Below are 23588 nucleotides of genomic sequence, written 5' to 3' on the forward strand. Positions count from 1 at the left end.
AGAGGCTATTGCTTTCCCCAGCCTGCTGTTTAAGGGCAGGCCAACATATAGGAAAGACTATATAGCAGTGGCGTTAACAGGGAGCGGAGATCCCTCAAATAATGAAAAATGCGTAGCCTGGGACATGACGGGAGGTGACCCATTGAGATCCTACCAGCAGTTTTATTCTATTAGTTACCTCTAGCTCAGCACTGGCCCCAATACACAGGTCCTGCACAGCACCTCAGATATTCTCCTCAGGTACTCCACCACACCACAGTAGGTAGCTTCTTGCTTCGTCTGCTTCCAGGCTGCAGGTTAGAGGATACCATTCACAGGATTTCTCTCTGGGGTCAACAATTTGAACTCCTATACAATTGTTTTAATTAATATCAGCTACTATTTCATAGCTGCTATTTCTGGCTGGAGCATGACTCTTCTCACCTTCGGAGAAACAGCAAGTTCTGCTGTGGTTCTCTCAAACCACCTCCCATGTTGAGCTCTGCCTACAGACTCAGCTCTTTCTTCCACTCTCACACTGGGTTTGTGTTTAGGTATCCTGTTCTCAGTGCTTTTTTTCCTCCTCACATGCTCTTTATCCACAGGCTTCTGCGTGGTTTATTAGCCCTTAAATCTCACACCGTATCGTTCAGCATGCCTCAATAGGCAGACACTGTGCGTTCTGGGGCACGGCAGGAGTCCGCACCCCCACTGGCAGGGCTCCTTCCAGCAGCTTTGCAAGGACAAATCTAGCCAAGTGCATCCAAACGGCCTCCTCCGTGACACCCTCACTGACTGCACCCGGCAGCCCGTGGCTTTCGGCGGCTGCAGAGCCGAGGGAATCGTGGGCAGCGGGACAGTCGTGGGCAGCGGGCACCGCCGGACAGCACCGCGCCCGCCTCTTAACCCCCGGCCCGGCGGCTCCGGCCGCGGAGTAGGTCGCCGCGGGGCTGAAGGGAGGCCGCTGCAGCGGAGCCCGCCATGGCCCCTGCGCTGAGGGGAGGGTGACGCCCCACACTTTGGACCCTCCTCGCTTCCCGTCCGCCTGAGGGGAGCGACCGGCGGAGAGCCGCAGCCTCTCCCGGAGGAGGCGGTGGCGGGACGCGAACACTGAGGCAGGCGAGCTGCTTCCTCCTTCTCCTCCTCCTCCTAAGATGGCGGCAGACCCCGCGGAGCAGTTCTGCGTGGCCGAGGAGCGGAGCGGCCACTGCGCCGTGGTGGACGGGAACTTTCTCTATGTGTGGGGGGGATACGTGGTAAGGCAGGAGGAGACGGCCGGAGGGCGCTGGGGGAGAGGACGAGGGAGGGAAGGAGGGAGGGAAGCCGAGGGGGGGCGCGCCGCCGCACGGTGGGGGAGCCGGGCTGAGGAGCCCCGGTGGCGGGAGGAGGAAGGGGAAGGGGGGGGGAAGCGGAGTGGAGGGGACTGCCCCGCCGCCCTGCCTTGCCCCAGCGTCGCCCCAACCGCCCCCTCAGCCGGTGCAGCCCCTCGGCGGGCCGGGAGCGGAGCGCTGTTTACCTCAGCGCGGACGCTGATTGGCTGTCGGGGCAGCGCGCCCCACAGGGGCGGGCGTTTTAAATGGCGGCGGCGGCTGCTCTGAGGAGAAGGGTGCGGGCGGGAAGGGGTTTCCTCTGTGCGCTTCTGCACTCGTCCGTTTGTTCCCTTCTCTAAGCATAGGTGCCCCTGACCGGCGCCCGTGGCCGCCTGCTGCTCCGTTTTCAGCTGCCTCCATCACGGAGCACGTGTTGGGGAAGGGCTGGTGGAGCCGGTTTGTTTCCACTGTCCTGCAAACTTGTGGTTGCTCTGGGAGCGCTTCTCTCGTCTCCCTTCCTTTAGTGGGGTGACGGCTGTAATTTGTAGTTGTGTTTTTCCTGTGTGTAATTGGTGTTCTTGTTCCTGAGTCCCTGCATTTTTTACTTCTTAGTAGTTGTATGTTACGTACTGTGCGTTTTCCTCCCTCAGAAGGCAGTTCTGTCACTTCAAAAACAAGCCGGTGGCAGACTAAAAGCACGTGTACTTTTTTTTCCATCAGAAGATCGGTACTGGTTCTGGCATAAGTAAATCCTTGTGACTCCTAGCTCTGGATGAATTCAGTCCAAAAAAGAACTATGAATCATACCACGTTAAATACACACAGTTCATTTTATCCACAGTGTCTGTACACATTGGCCCTAACATGTGAAAGTACCTGTGCTTGCTGTTATTCCTGGTTTTGCTCAGGTCAAAAACATGTTTCTGTTAACGTTTTCAGTATTCTATCTGTATTTTCCCCAGGCTAAGGTAAACTTTCAAATGTGCAAAGCTTGTCCTTCTGTACTCAAGCAAAGAATTCTAGTGGGGGGGGCTCCTGGATTTAAATTTTAAAATAGATTGTAAGTTACGAGAGGGAAGGACAATTCTAGGGCTCTCAGGTACTAGGAGCTAGTTGTCTTTTTTCTCTTCCTGAAGCATGTTATAGTTTAGTTTCTGGAAATCAGAATGTTGGTTTGGGTTTGTTTTTTGTTGTTGTTGTTGTTTTTTTACTAAAACCATTGGACTTAAAGATAGGATAAAGCTGCGCAGCTTGTGGAATTTGAAGAGTTGCTCTGCTCCTGAGCTCGATTCATTTGACCTGGAGAGGGTTGTGCTGCTGGTGACTACTGAAATACTGAAAATACAAACAGATACTCTGTACTGAAATACAAACCCTCAGCTGTGGTAGGAAACAAGGTAGCAGGGTTCCACTGTCTGGGTTACCCTGGCATGCCTTCTCTAGCCTATTGCATGGTCAGGCTTGCCCAATACCAAACTGTAATGAAATGGAGGAACTCTCAGGAGCCTGTAAGCTGTCCCCATAGCTTTTCTTCCCTTTAGGGGTCTTTGGTAAGCAGTGTTTCTTGTGACTGTAAGTCACGTGAGGATTTAAATACATATTTTGTAGTGTCAAGGAGTTAGCCACCTTTAGAATAAGCATGTATTTAAATAATGTGAGTCATCTGTGATGTACAGGAAGACTTAGTCTCCTTTTCTGGCCTTAAACTCCGTAATACTCTGTATAACTATGCAACACCTAAATCACTGGAAATACTCAGTAGTTCCCTATGCTTTGGTCTTTAGAAACTAAGGTTGGACTGGCTAGTGCGGTTTTTCAAAGGTTTTCTAATAAAGGATCCTGGGTTCATGGCACAGTCAAAACAGCCAATGTGTGTTAAGTTTAGCAGATAAACGTTGCAAAAACTTTTAGTAGTTTTACATATTTATTTGTGGAGAGTATTATGAAAATCATTGTTACTCTTTAAGCAGCAGTTTACACAGGTAAAATCATTTTACATGTTGATGGTGGACTATTGCCCAGCTAACTTATTTTTGGCATCAGTGTGTTTGCTCAGAGCTGGTTCTGTAGCAAATGCTCGGCCTCTGACCACTGACGTATCTAGATTAAATTGGGTAGACTTCTGCACTTTGTGAAAACTGCAAGCTGCTTGTAACAGCAGAACCTACCTTATGAAAGGTACCTGGCAGGATAAACTTTACCAAACATAGTGCGTACGTGCCTGGCTGGCACCTTTAAAATTGAGAAGTTAATAATAAAGTATCATTTAAAGGCAAGTAATCAATATCAGTAACTAAATCGTTAATAATTAAATTTCAGTTTTGCATTTAATTTTTTTTCCTCATATTCTTTCAATTTTGAGCTATTTTTTTTATTTTACTGACCCTGGTTGCTTATTCCCTCACAGTCTTTCATTTCTTTCTAATGCTAAGACAATAATTAATGGTGTAATTGCTACTCAGCCTGAGTGCTGCAGTTGCATTCTTTTGGGCTTCCTTCTCCTGGTTGTTATTCTTCCTCATCATTATTTCCCAGATTATTTTTTTTCCTTACATGGCCTCTGGGAGTCTTCATAGATCTGTTTTCCACAGAGGAATTAATTTTTCCTCTTCATGTTATGACATAGGTTAAGCTCTTTTATATTTGGCATTTTGTTCTTTCAGGTTCCTTCCCTGAGTCGCTGCAAGTAACTGTTCTTTTGGTGCTTTTCAGTTACACTTTCCTCTATATTTTTCCATTATGCCAAGAATTGCCTCCTAATTAAAAGTATCTCCCAAAACAAAAGATAAAAAGAGTTTTAATTCAGGAGCTTCAAATTCTGGTTTATGTTGTTACACATCTTTCTTGGCAAAACATTAAGTTGGTTAATCTGTGCCTTTAATGAGTGGGCCTGAGGAATTAAGTTCCTTATTTTTAAAATCAGTACTTTTTGATAACTTTCTGTTTAGTTGTTGGGTTCTTTACCCATCTACCCGGTGTGGCAAAGTCTCCATTTCTGGAAAACCTAAAAAGGGGTTGTGGAATGAGGAAAAAAAATCCTTCAGGTGAAGGAGAACTCTTTTTTCCTTAAAGATGCAAAAAGCCCCAAAGAACAGCATTAATACTTTGAAGCTCATCTTTGATGTTTTGTATTTAGCGGTATGAAGGCTAACGGTACAGCAAATTTGCTCAGTGATCACATCAGTGACTGAAAAAATACTTCCTTTAGTAACAGCATTTTAATAGAGGAGGGAAGCATCTTTGACAGTCTCTCTTAAGATTTTGGTTTTTTTTTAAATTAATGGTCATGTTATGGTACTTTTGTGCTACTTGTTAGTAGCAGTTGTGTATGTTTCCTAATGAATTAATTGTTTGCCTGTGGTATTTTCTTATTTTTACAAATTGGCTATTGTATTATATTCATATTGCTTTTTGAATATTGAAACACTTCTCTCTCTACCTCTGATACACCAAACTTACTTTTTTATTATCTCCACGCCTTAAAATGAATGATTAAAGATGCTATTAGCAATCAACACAGCTCAATGACATCAGGAAATGCCTAGCACAGTATTTTTAATAGCTTCAAAAAATGAAAAATATCTTGTTTGAACTCCTAGTATAAAATGTAAAATATTAGCATTATTGAGCTGCCTGTTTAAAACTGTAATGATCAGAGCAATAATGTTGGGGTATGACTTATGCTCTGGGAGATTATCTCCTTAAGATTATTCCGTGTTGCTAAGTAACACAATTTGGTATTTCATTTTAAAACGTATGGTGTATAATGCATAATTGAGTTAACATTTGCAAATTTTCTTTGGTTTTAGTCAATTGAAGAAAATGAAGTTTATCTGCCTAATGATGAGCTCTGGATCTATGAAATGGATAGTGGGTTATGGTAAGTTGCATAATTTATATTTAATTAATATATAAAGTTGATCTTTGCATAGATTGCAGTTAGCTGTGGTGAAAAGACTTCAGTTACATGAATTCCTGGTCATGTTCCCTGGAGTTTAAATAGCAGATGTTTAATGTAAAGACTGAAGAACAGACATATGCACTTGCAAATCAACTCTAGTAAACACATTAATTCCTTAAGTATGATTGTTTTTTTCGAAAGAGCATTCAAAATGGTCAGCTTAAGGCTCTGTTGTCAAAACAGGGGCATTTTATTTGGGCATTTATTTTGGCCTAGTTCTCCATTCATTAACTTCTATGTTAAAAGGAATATTTAAACACTGGATATTTGGGTTCTTGATCTATTTACAATTATATATATTTTTTTGTTATTACGTAATTGTGTTCTGAGTGTATTTGCATAAATAACGTATAACTAACCAGATCTTGCACATCACTAGCAATTTAATCTTTACATTTTATATTAATTGTGTTTACATATTTTATGTGGGGAGAGATAACAATACCCCTTTTTAAAGTTTTCCAGTGGTTTCTATTACAATAACTGCATTCCGTCTGGTAAAGTAGTATCCATTTGGGCTTATATGTGTTTTCTGCCAGCTGTCTTTCTAATCTCTAGTTTATATATTTCTTGCATACCCATAGTCAAAGCAAAAATTTGGAGGGAAAAGGGGAGGAGGGCTAGATCAGGAAGGTGTCTTACAGTATGTATGAAATTCCACATCTGTGTGGTCAACTCACTGACTTTGAAAACAACAGTTTGCATATGGTTAGCTGTGAAGTTCTAGCAAGTGTTTTTTTGTTGTTTTTTTTTTTTTTTCCCAAGATTGTACCCTCACTGAGACTGTGGTTTGCAGTCTGTTTCTTTTGGTGAAAGGGTTGGCTAAAGCAACCTCATATGCTGTCTTGATTTTTCACCCCAGATGTCCCTGTATCGGTTGTACTGGTACATCTGTTTGTATGATCACTCAGGAAATTGGATCAGGAAAGTGATCTGGGTTAAATATAACTTCCCTTTTTTCAGGGTTATTTTTAACCTGGATCCGTTCTTGATCTCGTTCAGTTTACAGCAGAAACAGTTGTACACATACAGCTAAGTGCACAGCATGACGCAGGAACGAGCAGGAATGAGAGACCAAGAGCAGAGAAGGGGAAGGAGGGCTGGCCTGTGGCAGTGCTGGTGCCAGAACAAAGGTATTTGGAAGCAGTGCCCTGAGCAGCTGTTAGTGAGTGCCATTTTCAATAGGGACAGGCTACATATACATCATTCACATCTGGTGATTTAGTGCATAAAAAGATTTTCCTTCTAATGGCTGCTTCCAGTTCTTTTAGGCTGGGGTAAGGTCAAGCATCGGAACTCAAAAGTGTAAGAATCCTTTTCTTCTGTATAGCTGCCAGTGATAGAAAATGAAGGCAACTTGTCTAGATGGGGATGCATCGAAGAAGGGGATGAATGGAATTGACTGGGCCAACAAGTGTGGTGATATTAGACCTAGCAGAGAGAAGAAAAAGTGGAATCGGGCTTTGAAGGTGGGAGGCCATGACTGAGGAGGGAGACTGAGCTAAGGACGCAGTTGGAAGGCAGGGAGTCGGATCAGGTGGATCGCTGAGAGAAATGAACGGGAATGGCAGGGGAAGGAAGCTTCAATCAGAAACTGTGGGGTGAAAGCAATTGAGATGTCGGCAGCAAAGCCAGGGCAAGGAGTTGAGTGCCAGCACAGAAGGACTGGGATTTGGCTGCTAAATCTACAGACTGAAGGTGTGGCAACAAGGTGGAAATGCTAAATAAATCACATGTCCTCTATGCATGTAGATGTGAGAGGGCAATGCAGGTCCCTGTCTTCTGTAGCAATTTGAGATCCTAGGAAAGCTGTTTTCAATGTGGAGTAATGATTCTAAGTGCAGTCTTGGCCTAATGCTCAGTCTCGTGAATTCGGCAGAAATTGAGTTTTGTCAGATAGTTGCATAGTGATTGAGATTGTGTGATGTTACAATTTACATCACAGGAAGTTACTGGTTTGTAAGTGAGACTAGCAAGGAAAAGGCTAGAAACTGCTGCTGCTGAGGAGCAGAGAGCTCATTGCTAAAATTGGCATTATTGAAGATTTTTTTTTAATTGTGCTAAATGCAGAGCAAAATGCAGTTTTAGGAATGGCATATTGGGTACCAAAATTAGTGAGTACTTCTGAGCTTTATTTCTACTTCTGCCTCAGTTTTCCATTTGTAAAATAACAGCAACACCATGTTCTCATTTCAGGAGTTTTTGGAGTTAATGTTAATAGTATTTCCAGGTTTTGAATAATTAATGTTTCAGCTCTACTAATGCTCTTTTAATATGGGCTTCAGCTTCAGAAAAATTGGGATGCTTATAAACGTATGCATAATATTCACATGAAAGTCCTCTTACACCATGGGAGCCTGACTTCACGTGTCAGCTACAGTTTCTAGTGCTAGTTATGGCCAAAACTGTATTTTAGCTTTAAGTCTAAAAATTATTAATACATCTGGTTTGGGTTTGTTAATTTTAGCAGATTCGTAAGCAGCATTGTAAGACTTAATGTATGTGCTAAATTGCAGGACAATGCACCTAATGGAAGGAGAGTTACCTACCTCCATGTCAGGAAGCTGTGGGGCAAGCATTAATGGGAAGCTGTACATTTTTGGTGGATTTGATGATAAAGGATACAGTAATCGGGTATTGTATTCTTTTCTTTCATAACATACTGTATTTGAATGAATAATAATGCTGACCTTACTGTTTTGTCTGGTGTACTTTGCATTTGAATTAAAGAGAAATTTAAGGAAAAGCTTTATTCTTGTAGAAAAAGTGTACTTTTAAACTAGCAAAAGACTTTATTTTTTTGTTTTAACGTTCAACTCCACATATTTTTCTGGGATTTTTCACTGAATCACAGCTTCAGAATAACACCCATTACGTGAAACTTTCTGTATTTCTTTCTGAAAACTGCTAGTGCTTTCCCAATTGCCTTTTTTTTTTTTTTTTTTTAAATATGTTGGGAGTCATAATTGAAATTGATCTCAGAATATCACTTTTTGCTCTTGGATAGTGATTACATTTCTTATATAATCAGGTAATAATTAAAGTTAAAATAGAGCTACCAGTTTTCCTTGTAACGGAAGACTGGAGTGGCAAAGTAGATGAAATAAGCTGCTTTATCATTTAGTGTAAATGAAGTCAGAGTTCAGTCCTGACTAGAAAAATAACCGAAATAGAGCCTGTAATCAGATCTCAGTGTAGTACTTGGTTCACAAGCCTTGTTGTTTTTTGTGCAGTTACCTAGTCAGGTTAGGCAGAACTACTGACAGTTCTCCCAGTAGAATTGAACTGAGAGCTGTTTGTCTTGCAGAAGTTTTTTTTGCAAGGCTTCAGTTGACTCTGGAAGGAGCAGGATATTACTGTTCTGGTCTGGCTGACTGATGGCAAGGAAACTTGCTGCTAATAACTGTGTTCTTGTGGTGTATTGGACTCTTCCTATATATTTCTACATATTGCAATCTTCACTGTCAGTTCCTCTTTTTTTTCAGAGGAAGTTGTGTATTCTGGGGGTGGTGGGTGGTTCTTTTTGTTGGTGATTTGTGCTGGATTCTTTGACATCATTTATACTGAAAATATTGTAATTTTTTTCTTTTAAGCTGTATTATGTTAATTTGCGAACAAAAAATGGAACCTATAGGTGGAAAAAAATTACAAATTTTAAAGGTCAACCTCCTACACCACGTGACAAGCTTTCCTGCTGGGTGTATAAGGACAGGTAACACATTAAGAATATTTAATATGTGTTAATTGCAGAGAGGAAGTACTATAAAGTGAAGAGCACACAGGTTTGGGATTCATGAAACTAATTCTTAGCTTGACTTACTATGGGATTTTGTGTAACTCTCCTAACAACTTTCTACCAGAGTTTTCTCACATGTGAGCTGAATTAATGGTAAGTATAAACCCACTTTAGGAGAGGGTTGGGAAATTTAGTGAAAGTTCATGGAATGCTTTGAGACTTTAGATAAAAATCATTATGCATCTATTACTTATGTTTTATTTTTAACACTTTGAAAAAATCAGTATAAAAATTAAATCTTTTTTTTTTACATTACGTAAGCATTAAATTATTACCTGCAATAAAATATATGTAGTATATTTTCAAGCATTTTAACAGCATACAAATGCTGACAATTGCAAAGTCATTGCAGTGATTATCTTTATTTTATAAGAACCAAGTCAGTCTAGATATTTGTGTTGTAAAAGTTACTGAGTGTATTTAGAAAAAATACTTGGCTAGAAATAAATATTTCAGATTTTGTGTTTATTATGGGAAGTGTCTGGATATTGTGGCATATGTGGTCACAAGAAAGTGACATGTCAGTGATTTGTTATGAAAGTTATGATAAACAAGTAAGGATATGATATACGGTGAACAGTATAAAAAGTAAATGATTTATCTGTTTCTGGACTCTAAAGAGGTTTTGCATAAACTGTATAATGGCTCTCAGTACTATATCTTGGTTTTGTAAATCTAATTTAACTGCAAGATATATGAAATTACATATATTTGAACAACTTCTCCTTAGCTGTTAAAACAAGATCATTCAAAACTAAGTTAATCTATTCAGAGTATCATGTAATCTGCATACTAAGAAAATTACTTATTTTAGGTGGCAGAGTGTAACCTTTTTCATTTAACAGACGTATTTTGGGACAAGCTATGCACCTTTTCAGAAGTATACATTAAAATTTCACAAGATGTGAATTTGCAGATCGGGATGTCTTGGTGTATTGCACAATGCTTTCAGTAACTCTGTTTCCCTAGGAATGTCAGTCTGGAATGACCTTCACCATCCCATCATTTCCTAAATTGCCTTCTCCCAAGATCACTAACAACTATACCAAATATCCTCAAATGTTGAAGTTAAACAAAACTTTAGGAACCAATTCTTATGGATGGCCATTTCATGGGTGGAATATTAGGCTGGGAGGTGTGTAACAATACTTGCAATGCAATATGTTCAGTAGTGCTTAGTTGAAAAAAAATTCTTTATAAGCTAGAGAAGATTTTGTGGGTCACAGGCAGTCTGTGGGCTGAACCTTGGGAACGTTTGTTGTGAAAAGATGTATGCAGAAGGCTAACAAATATAGCAGCAGCAGCATAGGAATTTCAATAGAAAAGGGTAGGAATTCTAGCAGAAGCATAGGCATTTCACTGTCTTGTGTGTTCTGTGTCATTTTAAGACTCATGTCTGAAAATGTGACTGATAAATAAGCTTGTGGATGGAGGAATAGACAATAGGGACTTTGAGGTATCTTGAACTTCCTTCCTTGCTTATGTGGATTTCTGTCAGGCTTGTTGAGGAGTGTAACTGTTACCTTCATCTCGGTAAGGTTTGCTGTGTAATTAGGTGCAATATGAAATATTTTAAGTTGTTTATATTATTAATAGTATGGTAGGTAAACCAAAATTTGAAATTCATTGTTACAGCTTATGCGTTTGAATGTTGTTTACAAAGCTGCTAACAACTTATTTTTTGTTGTTGTTCTTTTAGGCTAATATATTTTGGTGGCTATGGCTGTAGGAAGCATAATGAACTGAGTGATTGTTTTGATGTCCATGATGCATTTTGGGTAAGAGATTTGTCGCAAATTCAGAGTGATTTGTCCTTTCTGATTGTCAAAACGTGATCTTTTATACTAAGTAAGTTTGAAAATCTGTCAGATTTTTCTTTTATTTGTGGCATCAGCAGAAATGCAAATTAGAATCTTCTGCTTAGATTTGAAATTGAAGATACTGCATGTTGGGAGCAGTGGGTGTTCAGCATATTCCAAGTACCCAGTGCTAGGCTTTGAGTGCAATGGAACAAAATGCTGTCAAAGCAGGAACAAAGGCAGTACTTTAAATCTGAAGACATATTTTAAATATGAAACTCCCAGAAAATTTTAGAATTTATTTCCTTGAAGTAACAGTAGGGAATTTATAGCTTCACAAGTTTACCTGACAAGTGCTTTCAGTTAATTTCTTTAATTTGTTATTCAGAGTAAATGCCATTACTTTAAGATGCCTAGATTAGCTTGTTTCCTATAATGATTTCTTACAGTTAATAGAAAGAAGGAGACTGATTAGAACATTTAGTGACAGGAATTTATTTAAGAAATAGGTATGCATTCAAGGAAATATAGATCCTTACATCAAATGTTAAACATTGACTTACAGAAAAGCATTCCTTTGTACATTCTATTCATTTCTTGGTATGTTACCCTAAAAATTAGAAGGTAGAATTTGTCTACTGCAGTGACTGATGTTGAAGCCCAAAGCCTGTTTTCAAAAGTGTCATCAGCCCTAACATTCCTGAATGCTGTTGACCTTCAGCTAGATCTGAGCTGCTGCATCATTATTAAAAATAGTAGCATATGTTTATTTTAATAAAATTCTGTATTTTAGTTTATTTTCTGTTTTTATAGATCACTTCTGGGTTTGTATCCTTTAATAAGCACAAAGATTTTAGAATAGTATAAACTTATTTTTAATTTTTTAACCTCTTTTTTTAGGAAGGACAGATATTCTGGGGATGGCATAACGATGTTCATGTTTTTGATACAACCACACAAACTTGGTCTCAACCAGCAATTAGAGTAAGTGGTTTTTAGTCTTGTCTTTTGTCACAAGCGTGATTTTACTGCATTTTGAATAGTTATTGTGCTCTTGAAATTGATGTTGGGAGAAGTAATTTGAATATGCTTAGTATTGCTTGGGCTTGTAACAGTGAACAGGAGGACACTCAATGCCTCTGAAGTGTGGAAAATTCAGAACTGATAGTAATTTTTTTCCCACAGGATGTTATTAGGCTGATGTTTTTTCTATAATGTGGTTCTGATGCAAAAAAATATCGTAAGCTTCAGAGGGGTATTAGAAATCTGGATACATTAGAAGATGATACAGATATTCTGTATCTAGGGCATAGTTTTGAGATAAAGCTTTATATTCAAGCTTTAAGACAACTGTTGGGAATATGAAATTACTGTCAGCACTCTGTTACTGGAAAGACAAGGCACTGGAATACTCCAGAAAACTATTTGGTAGGAATACCAGAGTGGGGCTGAGGAATGGGGTGTGGAGGTGTTTCCGTGGCTCCTCATAAAGCAAGCTAAGGTCCTGCAGAAATGGATTATGGTCATTATACTGACTTTGGGTATCCTTGTAGGCCCTGCCAGAGCTTTGGGTCTGGAAGAGTTTCATGGCTGGAGCAGAGCCATTAACCCAGGGCAGCTCTGTATTTATCCTGTCTCACACCTAGTGAAGGCTTTCTGGAACAAAGCGAAGGTCTTTGGGGAGTGGGTGGTAGAAACATATGAATGGTTTTAATGTTGCCAAACTGAGGTTAGTGAACCCCATTTATCTGAACTGTTTTGATATCAAGCCATTTGGTTGACTGTCTCTGTGTATAATTAATCTGCAACATGGATAAACTATCACAGATAACTGAGAGTTGACCATATGAGAGATTAAGGTCTGCCTAGAGATTTCTTCCTTCCACCCCTGCCCCTTTTCATAAAGCTGATAGGTCAGTGTGAAGGATGGTATATCGGGCTGAAAGAACAATCCAGTCTCTCTTGATTCCCTATTCAGCTTTCACAGACTTAAAGGAGGCAAGGGGAGAGAGAGTAAACTCACTGTATTGCTAGTTTAGGCCTTCAGTTTTCCTTTGTGGAGTAAAGATACATTTAGTATGTGAGGGTTATATGCTTGTTATTTTGAGCGTTGTGTATATGGAGTTGCTGTATTCCCTTTTAGAGTTAGTGTTGAAAAATCTTTTGAACAAATATCTCCCAGTCATACTATATCATTAGAATGAACAGATCAGATATTCTTCAGCAAATATATTATTTTAATAGTCTCCCAAAGGAGCATGTATACTCGCTTACCCAGTAAAATAGTAATGCACACATTTCTATTTATTGATATTGATATGGTAGTATACTATAAAGGTTCATAAATCCTGGGGAGTTTACATAAGAACTCAGTAGAAGTAGTATATTATCATGAGTGTCTGACGCTATTTTATGCTCTTTATCTGAAATTCCTATAAAACTAAATGCAAAAAATGAAATTACCATTGAAAAGTACAAGCCAGTTTTGCTATCTTTATTTCTGATTTACACAGGGAAGACTTTTTGGTGTGTGGCTATTGGATGTAACATCAAATTTTAAGATCTGATTTCCTGACATTTTAGTACCAGTTCCTGATGGTTTGCACTTCAGAAAAATAAAGCTACACAGGAGATATCAACAATAACTGATGTGTTACTGTAATTTTGAGCTTAGGAATTAAAGATAAATCAATGGAATGTCACTTAAGTAAAGCAATGATAAATCAGATCAAGAGGGCATTTATTAAACATTAGGAACTGACAGAACTTGGTTAAAGGTGTCCTTGGCAATTATGTGTATCTTCTAATGCCTGTGGAGTCTTGGATGTGACTACAAGTTATGTCCTTTTAAAGTTGCGGTTCTGTCAGCATATTGATGCATATTGGCCTTATCTCTGCAGTTTCTGTGTTACTGACTTGCCACTGTCCTTGGCTGGCACTTTGACGATGTTCTGAAGGATCTTATTTTGATTCTTTCAGGGTGGAGATCCACCTCAGCCTCGAGCAGCTCATACATGTGCTGTGCTGGGAAATAAAGGTTACATCTTTGGAGGACGAGTGCTGGTTAGTGTTTAATTAAAACATGTTATTGGTAGTAATATTATTTTCTTGACAGTTTTTTTTCATAGCAAGCTACTTTGTAGTAGAAAAAAATCCAAAATGTCTTTGGCCTGACCTGTTATGTTAGGGGTGTTGAATCCAGGATGCTTCTTTTCATCCCCCTCTACCTTACAAAAAGAAGAGTCTGTCTTTCTGTCTGTAGTATTAATGATGAAGCATAAATTGTCCCAGAAAGGGAAAAAACAGATGACTATGGTAAATGCAAATGTTTGTAAATCAACAAAAATGGTTGACGTGGGTGTAACCTCTGCAGGAGATGGTTCTTTGTGAATGGAGCAAAAGCAAGCCTGCTGATAGACCAGGTTTAAATAAATGATGAGATGCTAGCATTGTGTGCTTGCTACAGCTTAGCAGATTTATACATCAAACCTGCTGGCTTTTTTTTTTTCCCCCATTTCACGTAATGAAATGCTAGCAAGTAGTAAATATAATGGGGAATTTAGCTTGTGCTCCCCCCCACTAAAGAAAGAGGAAATGTGTAAGAACGGTCAATTACTCACATACGCATCTCTCATATCCTGATGTTTACTTTCGGGGAAAGTGAAGTTCAGAATAGCTGTTGGGATACAGTATTTTAAATTTGCAATTGCAATATGTGGTTCTGAAAGGTAGGAAATAACAGATTTCAGTTGGCTTTATAATTTAAACTTTTGTCATTTTTTGCACATAAGTGACTGAAATACAGATGTCTGGAAGAGCAGCATGTGATTATAATGTCTGGATACAAAGCTATTAGTCTCTGTACATTCAAGCTGGTACAGGATGCTGCAGCATGTTATCTGATAGCACAGGCTATTGCAAGCACAGGTCATTCCAGTCCTGTTAAGCCTCTCCTCTGCTCTCTGAATGTCAGTTTTGCAGACTCAGTCTTTACCTTTAGCATGCTCTGTGCCTTTGATACAGAGTATGTGCAGCATACCATGAAGATTGCTGTTAACAGCTTTATTCTGTGGACCCAACATAAGCTCTTTACCACAAGAGTCAGGCTTGTATTTGCTTTCTTGATAGTTGATCCAGCACTGTACCATGTAATACACTGGGAGGATCTTAAATCTGTTGTCCCTTAGGTAATAGTCAAAGATGGTGTAAGAGCTGTCTGTATAGGATGCAATCAGTGCATATTTAAATCAAGGCTAGATTCTTGCTATATAATCTTAAGTCTTCCTAGCTCTTTTTAACTTAAAAAAAAAGTCATAGGCATCATCCCCCTGGTTATCTGTACCTAACAAACTTGAAGCTGCCACTGGTTAGCAAGGAGATACTAAAACTTCTCAGCAACACACTTAATTTTTCTAGTACTAGTCAGAGGAAATTTTTCTCTTCAGTTCTTCTCTGCTAAAGCACTAATATAGGAATTTAAGCCTGAGGCAGCAATCCAATAAAAAAACATATTCCTGTCTTATGTCTGAAAGTAAGGATGGTAGTAGGTAGTCTAAACTAATGCAGGCTTCCCTATCATTTGTAAATTTTTTGCAATGATAGTTTCCTTATGGGCTGGAAAGTGTACCAGCTCTTTTTAGAACTGTTGCAAAAGCATAGGGAAGATGATATTTTGAAAGGTCTCTGTATGAGCGGGAGTTTATCAGGAATGTGGGAAACGGATCCTGTAAGGCAAGTAAAAAAAACTAATTTAAGTTACTGCGTACTCTTCCATATATTTTTTTAAATTTAAGTTTTTAGCTCTTTTTACCTACAGCTGATTTAGATAGAACCTTTAATCTTATTCAGCTTGAGTATGAGACGATGCTTTCTATCTCTACTACTATGAAAAGTAACAGTGAAGAAGTTTTGAAAGCCCGCAGTGCTGTGTTTCTATAGTTTTGTTACATGAAAGAGAAGGAATTAACTGTTGGTTGGAAATGCCCTACAGTGAACCTATGCCAACTTCATCTTGGAAAGCTGCCATAACCTAAACCCTGTGTTCTCAAGTACTTGCAAATAAAACAGTGTAAAATTGCACTTTGTTCCCTATTCCCTGTTTTCCATGCTGTAAAAGCTGTACTCTAATGCAGTGTTCTTCTCGGGAAAGTCTACAGTTCTGTTACAAAATGGCTTACTCCTGCTTGCTCAGACAGAAACCAGACAAACAGATCAAGGCAGGTTCAGAATGGCCACACAATGTCCAGCCAGTTTTTCAGTTTGAATTGCCTCCCACAGCTGCAGGAAAAGTTTTTACCTAAGTACCTTTTCAGAGCAATCAGTAAAGAAAGTAACCAAAATTGATCCTGTTTATTCTTACCATTCTCCATTACGTGGCCTTTCATACAGGCTCACAATCTCTGGAATTGTTGCTAAAGCCCCACCTCTGACTGAGAGAGAACTGCATGCAGTAGCTTCCAGAGCTGTAGGTTTGGACAAACTTGATTTGCAAATAACTAAGGAAATAAAGGGATATTAGAAGAGATTGAAAAATTATCTAGTGTTGCTTGAATCTTGTTTGTCAGGGTTAGCCATGCCAGGCTAAGTGAGCCCTGTGCTTCTGCTATGGACTTGCTCTTTCGTGTCTGCTGTATAAATGGAACTCATGCTAACTGCAGCTGAACTGAATGCTGCTCCTCATTTAGCAAGCCTGCAGAAGTGAGAGGGAAAGAAACCTAGATGTGAAGGAGTAAACATGCAGCTTGGGACCTTCTGGCCTACCATTTATTTCTGAACACTTCCTCAGCCTTCAAAGCCTTGCTCCCTCTGGCTTTTTGTTAGCAAGTGCAGAGGTCTTCACCCCAGAAACAGAATGGCATTGAGGGTTGTGTCCAAGCTAGTTAGGGTTGCTGCACTGTGCCTTTTGCAACTGAACTGCTTTAACTCAAGATAGGATTCCCATGCAGCCTCTGCAAGTGAATTTATTAGTAAACTGGAGCTTGCCTGTCATTTCTCCATTGTGCTGTTGCATGATTAGACATGCCCTCTGGCTTCCATTTAACTCTTTGACTGTTTGACTGCAGGATTCAGAAAAACAAGAAGGCTCTGATCTGAAAAGGTTTTTCTCTTCCTCAGGTAGCATCAGCTTCCTTAATAACCATTTGCTAAATTTCAGTGAAACCGCTTGGGAACAATGTCAGAGAAGAGTGAAATTTTGGAAAGCTATATTTAATTTTGTAGGAGAGCAGTAAGTGTAATCTTCATCTTGGTGATTATTATTGATTCACTTTCTATCCTAGAAATAAATGGAAGGAAGCTTACAAAGGTTAGGGAACATTCAGTGGGGCTTGAGGAATTAATGTAAGTCATGAAACAGGAAAGGAAAGCTAAAGACATCAGGAAAAACACTACATTTCCTGACAACAGGAGTAACTCCTCCCCAAAGGATGAAGTCGCTTTTCTCCATAAATTAAGGAGCAAATATGGGGTTGCTCTGCTCCTCCTTCTCCTTCTAGTTCACCATAATACAAATCTTCCCAGGGAAAAGGCTCTACAAGGAACCAGGAGGGGCCAGGAAGTGTCATGAGGCTTCTCCTATTCATCTTTCTGGGAGGAAAGGGCACCTTTTTCCAAACTTGGAGCTAGAACTGGTAGAAGAAGATGATGATGATGGTCAAAATCAATTGTACCAGGAATCATTTGAAAACAGGCTCAGAAGTATTATGTGGACTCTGTTCGTCCAGGTAAGCCCCTGAAAAAACAGAAATGGGAGAAAGTGGGAAGGAAAGAGAGTTAGTCCAAAAGTTGATGCCAGTCTCATGTTTGATTTAAGTGGAAGGTTTTCATGTAAAGAATGATGAAGTAATAAAACAAAGTCTTTCTAGCAGCTCTTCACACATCTGATGCCTTAATGTATGCATGTTTATATTTCCTGTTATCCTTTCTGTCACTGAAGATCAGAAGATACGTTGACCTGCAGTCCTTCTCTTACAAAGATTTGAGCTGTAATAGCTGTTTGATTGTAAATCTCACAATGGAGAGCTGCACAAAGTTTACTGTAAGAGCAGTGAGCTGTAAATATGTCAACCCTTAATGCCTTTCATCATGCTAGAAAGCTACTCCTGAGACAAAGCAGATCCTGGTTAATGTTTACTGAGCTGCAAATAAATGAACATGCCGTAGAGAAAGTGGGATGTCTAAGGAGTCCTTGTAGCTCGAAGGGAAATGCAAACCCTCTAACAAGGCTTGATGCTTTTAAGCCAATTAAGAATCATTTTAGGATTATCAGCTAAATGATTAAATATAGTAGGTAGCATGTAGAAATACATGAGAAACTGCAAGAAAACTGCATGTAGCAAGTGATGATACTGTAACCTGACTGTGTGCTTTACAGTTTCTGAAATAAGGGTGGGGTAGAAAGGCATTTTCATTTGTTAAAGCTATGTTAAAGGACTGAATCTTAGACATAAATGTCCAATTGATGCTGTGTTGTGAATTCAAAATGAGGTTGATGTAATTATGCATCTGTCAATCTGTTGAATCATGAGAATGTAAAGATTATAATACATTGATTTCCCAGGGACCAAGAAACTGAAAACTACTCCATCTTCTGCCTAATGCCTAGGAAAGGAAAGTCAGCGAGGAGGTCTTGGACAGGATCTTCTTGAAACCTTAATTTCCAACATAACAGCAACTTTCTTTCTTCCCTTTCTTTAATAGATGTCCTCTGTATCGAAATGTGTTATTCCAAGATGATTAAATATTTTTAGTTCTAGAGGCCAGGATGTTGATTTTTCCCCACCGTACCCCCAAGTGTTTAGCTGTGTAAAGGTACAGCAGAAGATGCTCAGTAATTGCATTTTGCTTTCTGCTTGTATAATTTGTTCCTCATCTCCTTCAAAGCCACCTGAAGGAGCAGGAAACTGAATAGACTTGTCATGGAAGACAGATCTGTTCCACTAGCTGGACTACACTTTATTATTATATTCACCCTCTAGCGGGGATAAAGTTTCTCGGGCAATGCACCAAAAGCCCTCACATTCTGCTTTTCTTTAGCCTATTGGCCTCTCTGAAGGCATTCCAAAATGCTAGTTAACATTCTCTTCCCTAGGACAGAAAAGGGCTAGCACATACTTGATCAGAGGAGGCCATAGCTCTCCTGAAAACCTGCTGTTTCCTGAAATACCCTGAGAGACTTTCCGTAGCTCTGATGGACAGCTTTGGAAGTCTCTCAAACTCACTAACTGGCTGAGTTCTCAGGGGTAAAACTACTCCTATTCTGACTTAAATGACAAGTCTAGTTTCTGCCTCAGAGGATCTGCAAGCTGGAGAAAGGCTTATTCTAATAGATCTATGGACTACCCTAGGAGAAAAGAAATTGTAAGGTAAGGCAAGATATATTTCCCTACTTCTCAGATTCTGTTTTGTAGTAGTAGTACCTAGGGGAATCAGTCAAAGTGTATTGCGAACCATTGAGAATATTGCTTCAATCTAAAGCAAAGAAATTCTTTCTTATATTCCCCCCCCCGCCCTTATGTTTCTAAGGCAATTACTGTCTTCATCTCAAAACACAGGCAGATATGCAAGTATATTGATTTCCCAATGTTCTTATAGATTCATTTTATTATTTTTATGGCAAATGCTAAAGGGTCATAAAACCTTGTTGTTGCTAGTAGTAACTTTGTGAAAGGGCTTGCCTTCCAGAAAAGAGAAAAACACAGATGTGATGAACTTTTTGTGGGATGTCATCTACTGAGTACAGTAGCTACTAGAATATTTCAAGGAATAAGTGACCAGGGAGGAAGATGCATAGTTCTGATCAGAATGCAAAGAAAAATGATGAGAGGAACCTATATGTAGAATATTATACCTTCTGCAATTACCTACCATGAATTCTCTGGATGAAAATGGAATACATTTGCAGGAACTGAATATCACGTAGTTCTTCACTATTAAACCACTATTAAAAGCTAAAATTGGCCCCATACTGCCGTTGCATTACTGTAAATATGCCTGACAGGTAGTTTTCTGAGAGTTGCATGGTTTTTTTTGAGGATAAATACTTTTCATCTGCCACATAATATAGAGTTGTTTTAAGACACATGGGTACGGTTTTCTTCAAAATATTGTTACTTGGAATATTCTGTCCTGGGAAGGCTTCACTGAAATACTTTGTTCATTGTTTGCTTAATATAACACAACTGGGATTTTATTTATTTGTTTTAGCAAACTAGAATGAACGATTTGCACTGCCTGAATTTAGACACTTGGACTTGGTCTGGAAGGTAGGTTTCTCTCTGTAACACGAAGTTGAATGTAGCAGACTGAAACATATTGTTAAGTAGTTCTAGTGCTAATTTTGTAGCTTTTCCAAGAGGAGAATGGGAGCTTGGGGACTATTTTAACAGCTGTTATATTGTGATTTCAATTTAATTTAATTTGATAGTGGTTACTAAGCTTTTTCTTTTCTGCACCAAAGCATTGATGATGCTATTTTAAGCACAGCATGTAATGACTTAACATCCTAATTTTCAAGATGGGTACATTTATCCATATGGAATTTTAGTTTTGATGTCTTTTTGAATACTGTTTTTACTCTCTACATTTGGCTCATTATGGTACAGATTGGGGAAAGATCTTCCCCTCTCCAAGATAAGCATCTTAACCATTTTTTAAAAAATCAAGTAAAAGCATGACTTAAATATTTCAATTTTAAACTAAATGAGGTATTAGTATACTTCCTAAGATTTGTTTGCTTGCATATAGCATTTATGATAGTGCCTACTACATGGGTAGAATCTGTGGATATACTGTTAGCTGACAGACAAACCAGGAGATAAACAGTAACTGATGAGTGATAATCACTGTTCTGTTCCTATTCTCAAGGTAACCTAATAGTAATTTCATAAAAGACCATGAAATACACCTTTCCCGAATATGTGTCAGTACTGATCCTGCTCCAGGGCTTTATGTGGTTCATGCACCTATGATGGGCACCTTTAATCACCTGGGACAGCTGATCTGATCCTGCGCCAAGTGTGTTCCTCTGCCCTCTGAGCTGAGAGCAAAGCAAGGGAGTAGACACAATCCTCCAAACATTCCTTCTTGCTGCTGATGGCAGCAGGACAAAGAAGTCCCACAGTGTTCTTTCCAAACTTTTCTTTGAAGACTTCTTTAATTAGCACTTACGATTAACTAATTAGTTTAATTGCCCTTTTTCTTTGCTAGTTCTTTTAAAATTAACAATGTTCTACCTAAATGATAGCATTGACTCTCTTAGACTGTGAACTTTACCTCTGAGTGGATTGATTATTCAGATTATTGTTTTTGTTGCATGAGCAGTTGCTGTTTGGCTTGCTTTTTATTGCTTTAAAAAAGGAAACCTGTGACAGTTGAGTGACAAGTTAATGAGAGGAATTTCAAGCCCTGAAGGAGGGATGTCAGTGTCAGAGTTCTAAGTCCTCATCAGCCAGCGTTCCCTTTGTTTGGCATTTGAAAACTAATATCGAAGTTTTTTTAAAAGTTTTCTGGTTTTGACCTGAATACAACAGACTGATTTTACATACATGCACACACATATCCTTAGACTAAGGATGGTAATAAGAAATGCAGCCATTCCTAAAACCTGAAGATTCTTCCAATACTCGATTATTTCTATATTGTGATCCAAGAATAGCTCACAAGACTTACCCATGATTTAATATAGACTCTGATCATTATAAATTTAGGTGCCTACTATGCAGCCATTCTATAGTACGTCTGCAAGGAGTCTTTGAGAGACTAAAAAGAGAGATTTAAGAAAATAGGAAAAAAAGAGTCTGTGCAGAGTGTCTGCTGCTGTGGTGGCACCTGAGAGGAGGTAAAGCGTTCATATTTATTCAGAGCTAGAGGGGTAACTGATCAAAGCCTGGTCTTACAGGAAGCGTCACAGGCCTGAGCACTGTTCTTTCCTTACTAAAGTGACTGATTTTAGGGAAACCTGAGAAATATAATTCAGACTATCACAGATGGCAGAATTTAGATTAGCCATTGTCAGCTGCACACTGCGGGGGGGGGAAGGGTACTTTCCTAGGGCTAGATGATGTTTTCTCCAAATAATTTATTTGTGGCTATTAATTAGCTACTATGGTAAAATCATCTCATACTACCAGGCCACCTGTCAGCATGCACAAACATACAATACCTCTTAGCGTGATTTCGTCTCCTAATTACAAAAGGAGCAAAAAATCAGTGTATCTTTCAGGACTATCAAATCAGTATTTACATTTCAACTCCAGTTTATAGTCTGTCTTTGCACAAATTGTTTGGAAAATTATTTCTGGCTACATGATTTCTTTCATGAAATCAATAGTGGTGGCTGTATTAGAAATTGGGCATTTGTAGGAATCATCTCCAATATAAAGAACTTGGTCCCAAAAGTCCCATGATTCCACACATAAACATTGTAAAATAAGACAGAGTAGATAAACAGGCCGTTTGGGTTTTTTTCTCTCCTCTTTTTTTTTTTTTTTTTTTTGTCTGAAATTTATATAGCAACAAAATGCTTGCTGAGACCAATAAAGGTACATATCAAGAGTGTGAAGTAAAGAAAATTACTGTATATCCTTCAAGTACCAGCAATAGTTTTGAATAGTTGTAATCAGACAATCCATTTGCAGCTGAAAACTGACTCTAAAAAGCCCTAGTGTCATTCCAGTATTTTACAGGTGGGGAAATTCCTTCAGACTGGTTTGCTGTAAGTTTGAGTATTTTCTCCTCTAGGTGTTTCTTGCAAGGAACCTTTCTTATGCTATAGCTTCAAATTCCTTTCTACTGAAATTTCTGATCCGATGATGAATTAAAAATTGGGCAGGATACAACCTTTCTGATCTTGATGACAGAATTATCTCAGCCATTCTGCATCTGCGGAGAGATTGTCTTTGATTGCCATTTGAATTATCACCAATTGAGATTCAAGGATTTAATACAAATTAAAAAAGTGTGGCTGTCTGAATGCCGCTGACCAAGACAAGTTGACTGCAGGTGTTTGAAGTTCTTCTGTAAAGTACAGATCTCCCAGCAAGGAGTTTTTTCTTATGCAGCTCTATGCAGGTTTCTTAAGGAACTGTGTATTAACCTACTAATCCAGAAATATCTTCCAGCATGAGATTGCAATATTTATTTTAGTTGCCACTATCCAGAAGTTACCTTGCCTTCCCTGAACTCCACTGACTTGTTATTCAGAACGTTCAATGTTAATGTTACTTCTGTTACTGTGATAATTTTTTGTACCAGTAGCATGAAAGACTGAAACATTATCACCCATCAGTATCTGGTATATATTTTTCTAAACATCACAGCCTGTTGGATCTCAGCACAGTCTGCCCCTTTGCCAAGTTTAGAAGCATCTTATACAAGAGTTGTGCAAAGCAGGCACTTAAACATTGTGACTTGGCTTCAACTTCAGTGCCAAATTTAGTAGGACAGTTTTGCAATCACTGTTTAATTAGCTATGATTCTTCAGTCTTTGCTTCCAGATGGAAAAGTGCTTAGCAGTCACCAGTAGTGAAATTCCTTAAACTGAACTGCAGATGCCTGTATTACTCACCCTAGGCTTCCTCTGTGCTCGGTTAAGAGAAATAGGCACTTCTTGGGCATGAGACAACTGGTGCTAAGGTAGATATCTAAAATTAATCACGAGTTGTGCTTTTCAAGGACCTGCTTCCCTTCATTGATTATAAAGGAAATACAGATGACTGTCTAATGCAGATTGAGTTCTCATCTGT

At 39.0% G+C, this 23588-nt stretch overlaps 1 protein-coding gene across 1 annotated transcript in view; it reads left to right on the forward strand.

The window, feature by feature from the left end:
- Window positions 1–923: 923 nt before the first annotated feature.
- Window positions 924–23588, forward strand: part of KLHDC1 (kelch domain containing 1) — a 30719-nt gene continuing 8054 nt past the window's right edge. Inside the window, exons 1-8 of the mRNA XM_069783018.1 lie at window positions 924–1235; window positions 5099–5169; window positions 7767–7884; window positions 8844–8962; window positions 10746–10824; window positions 11746–11829; window positions 13825–13908; window positions 20050–20108. Of these exons, the coding sequence (XP_069639119.1) occupies window positions 1134–1235; window positions 5099–5169; window positions 7767–7884; window positions 8844–8962; window positions 10746–10824; window positions 11746–11829; window positions 13825–13908; window positions 20050–20108 (716 nt within the window). The 5' untranslated portion in view covers window positions 924–1133. The remainder of the gene's footprint in view (window positions 1236–5098; window positions 5170–7766; window positions 7885–8843; window positions 8963–10745; window positions 10825–11745; window positions 11830–13824; window positions 13909–20049; window positions 20109–23588) is intronic.

This window comes from Haliaeetus albicilla, chromosome 5 (assembly GCF_947461875.1).
Source record: "Haliaeetus albicilla chromosome 5, bHalAlb1.1, whole genome shotgun sequence".
Taxonomy (NCBI): Eukaryota; Metazoa; Chordata; class Aves; order Accipitriformes; family Accipitridae; genus Haliaeetus; species Haliaeetus albicilla.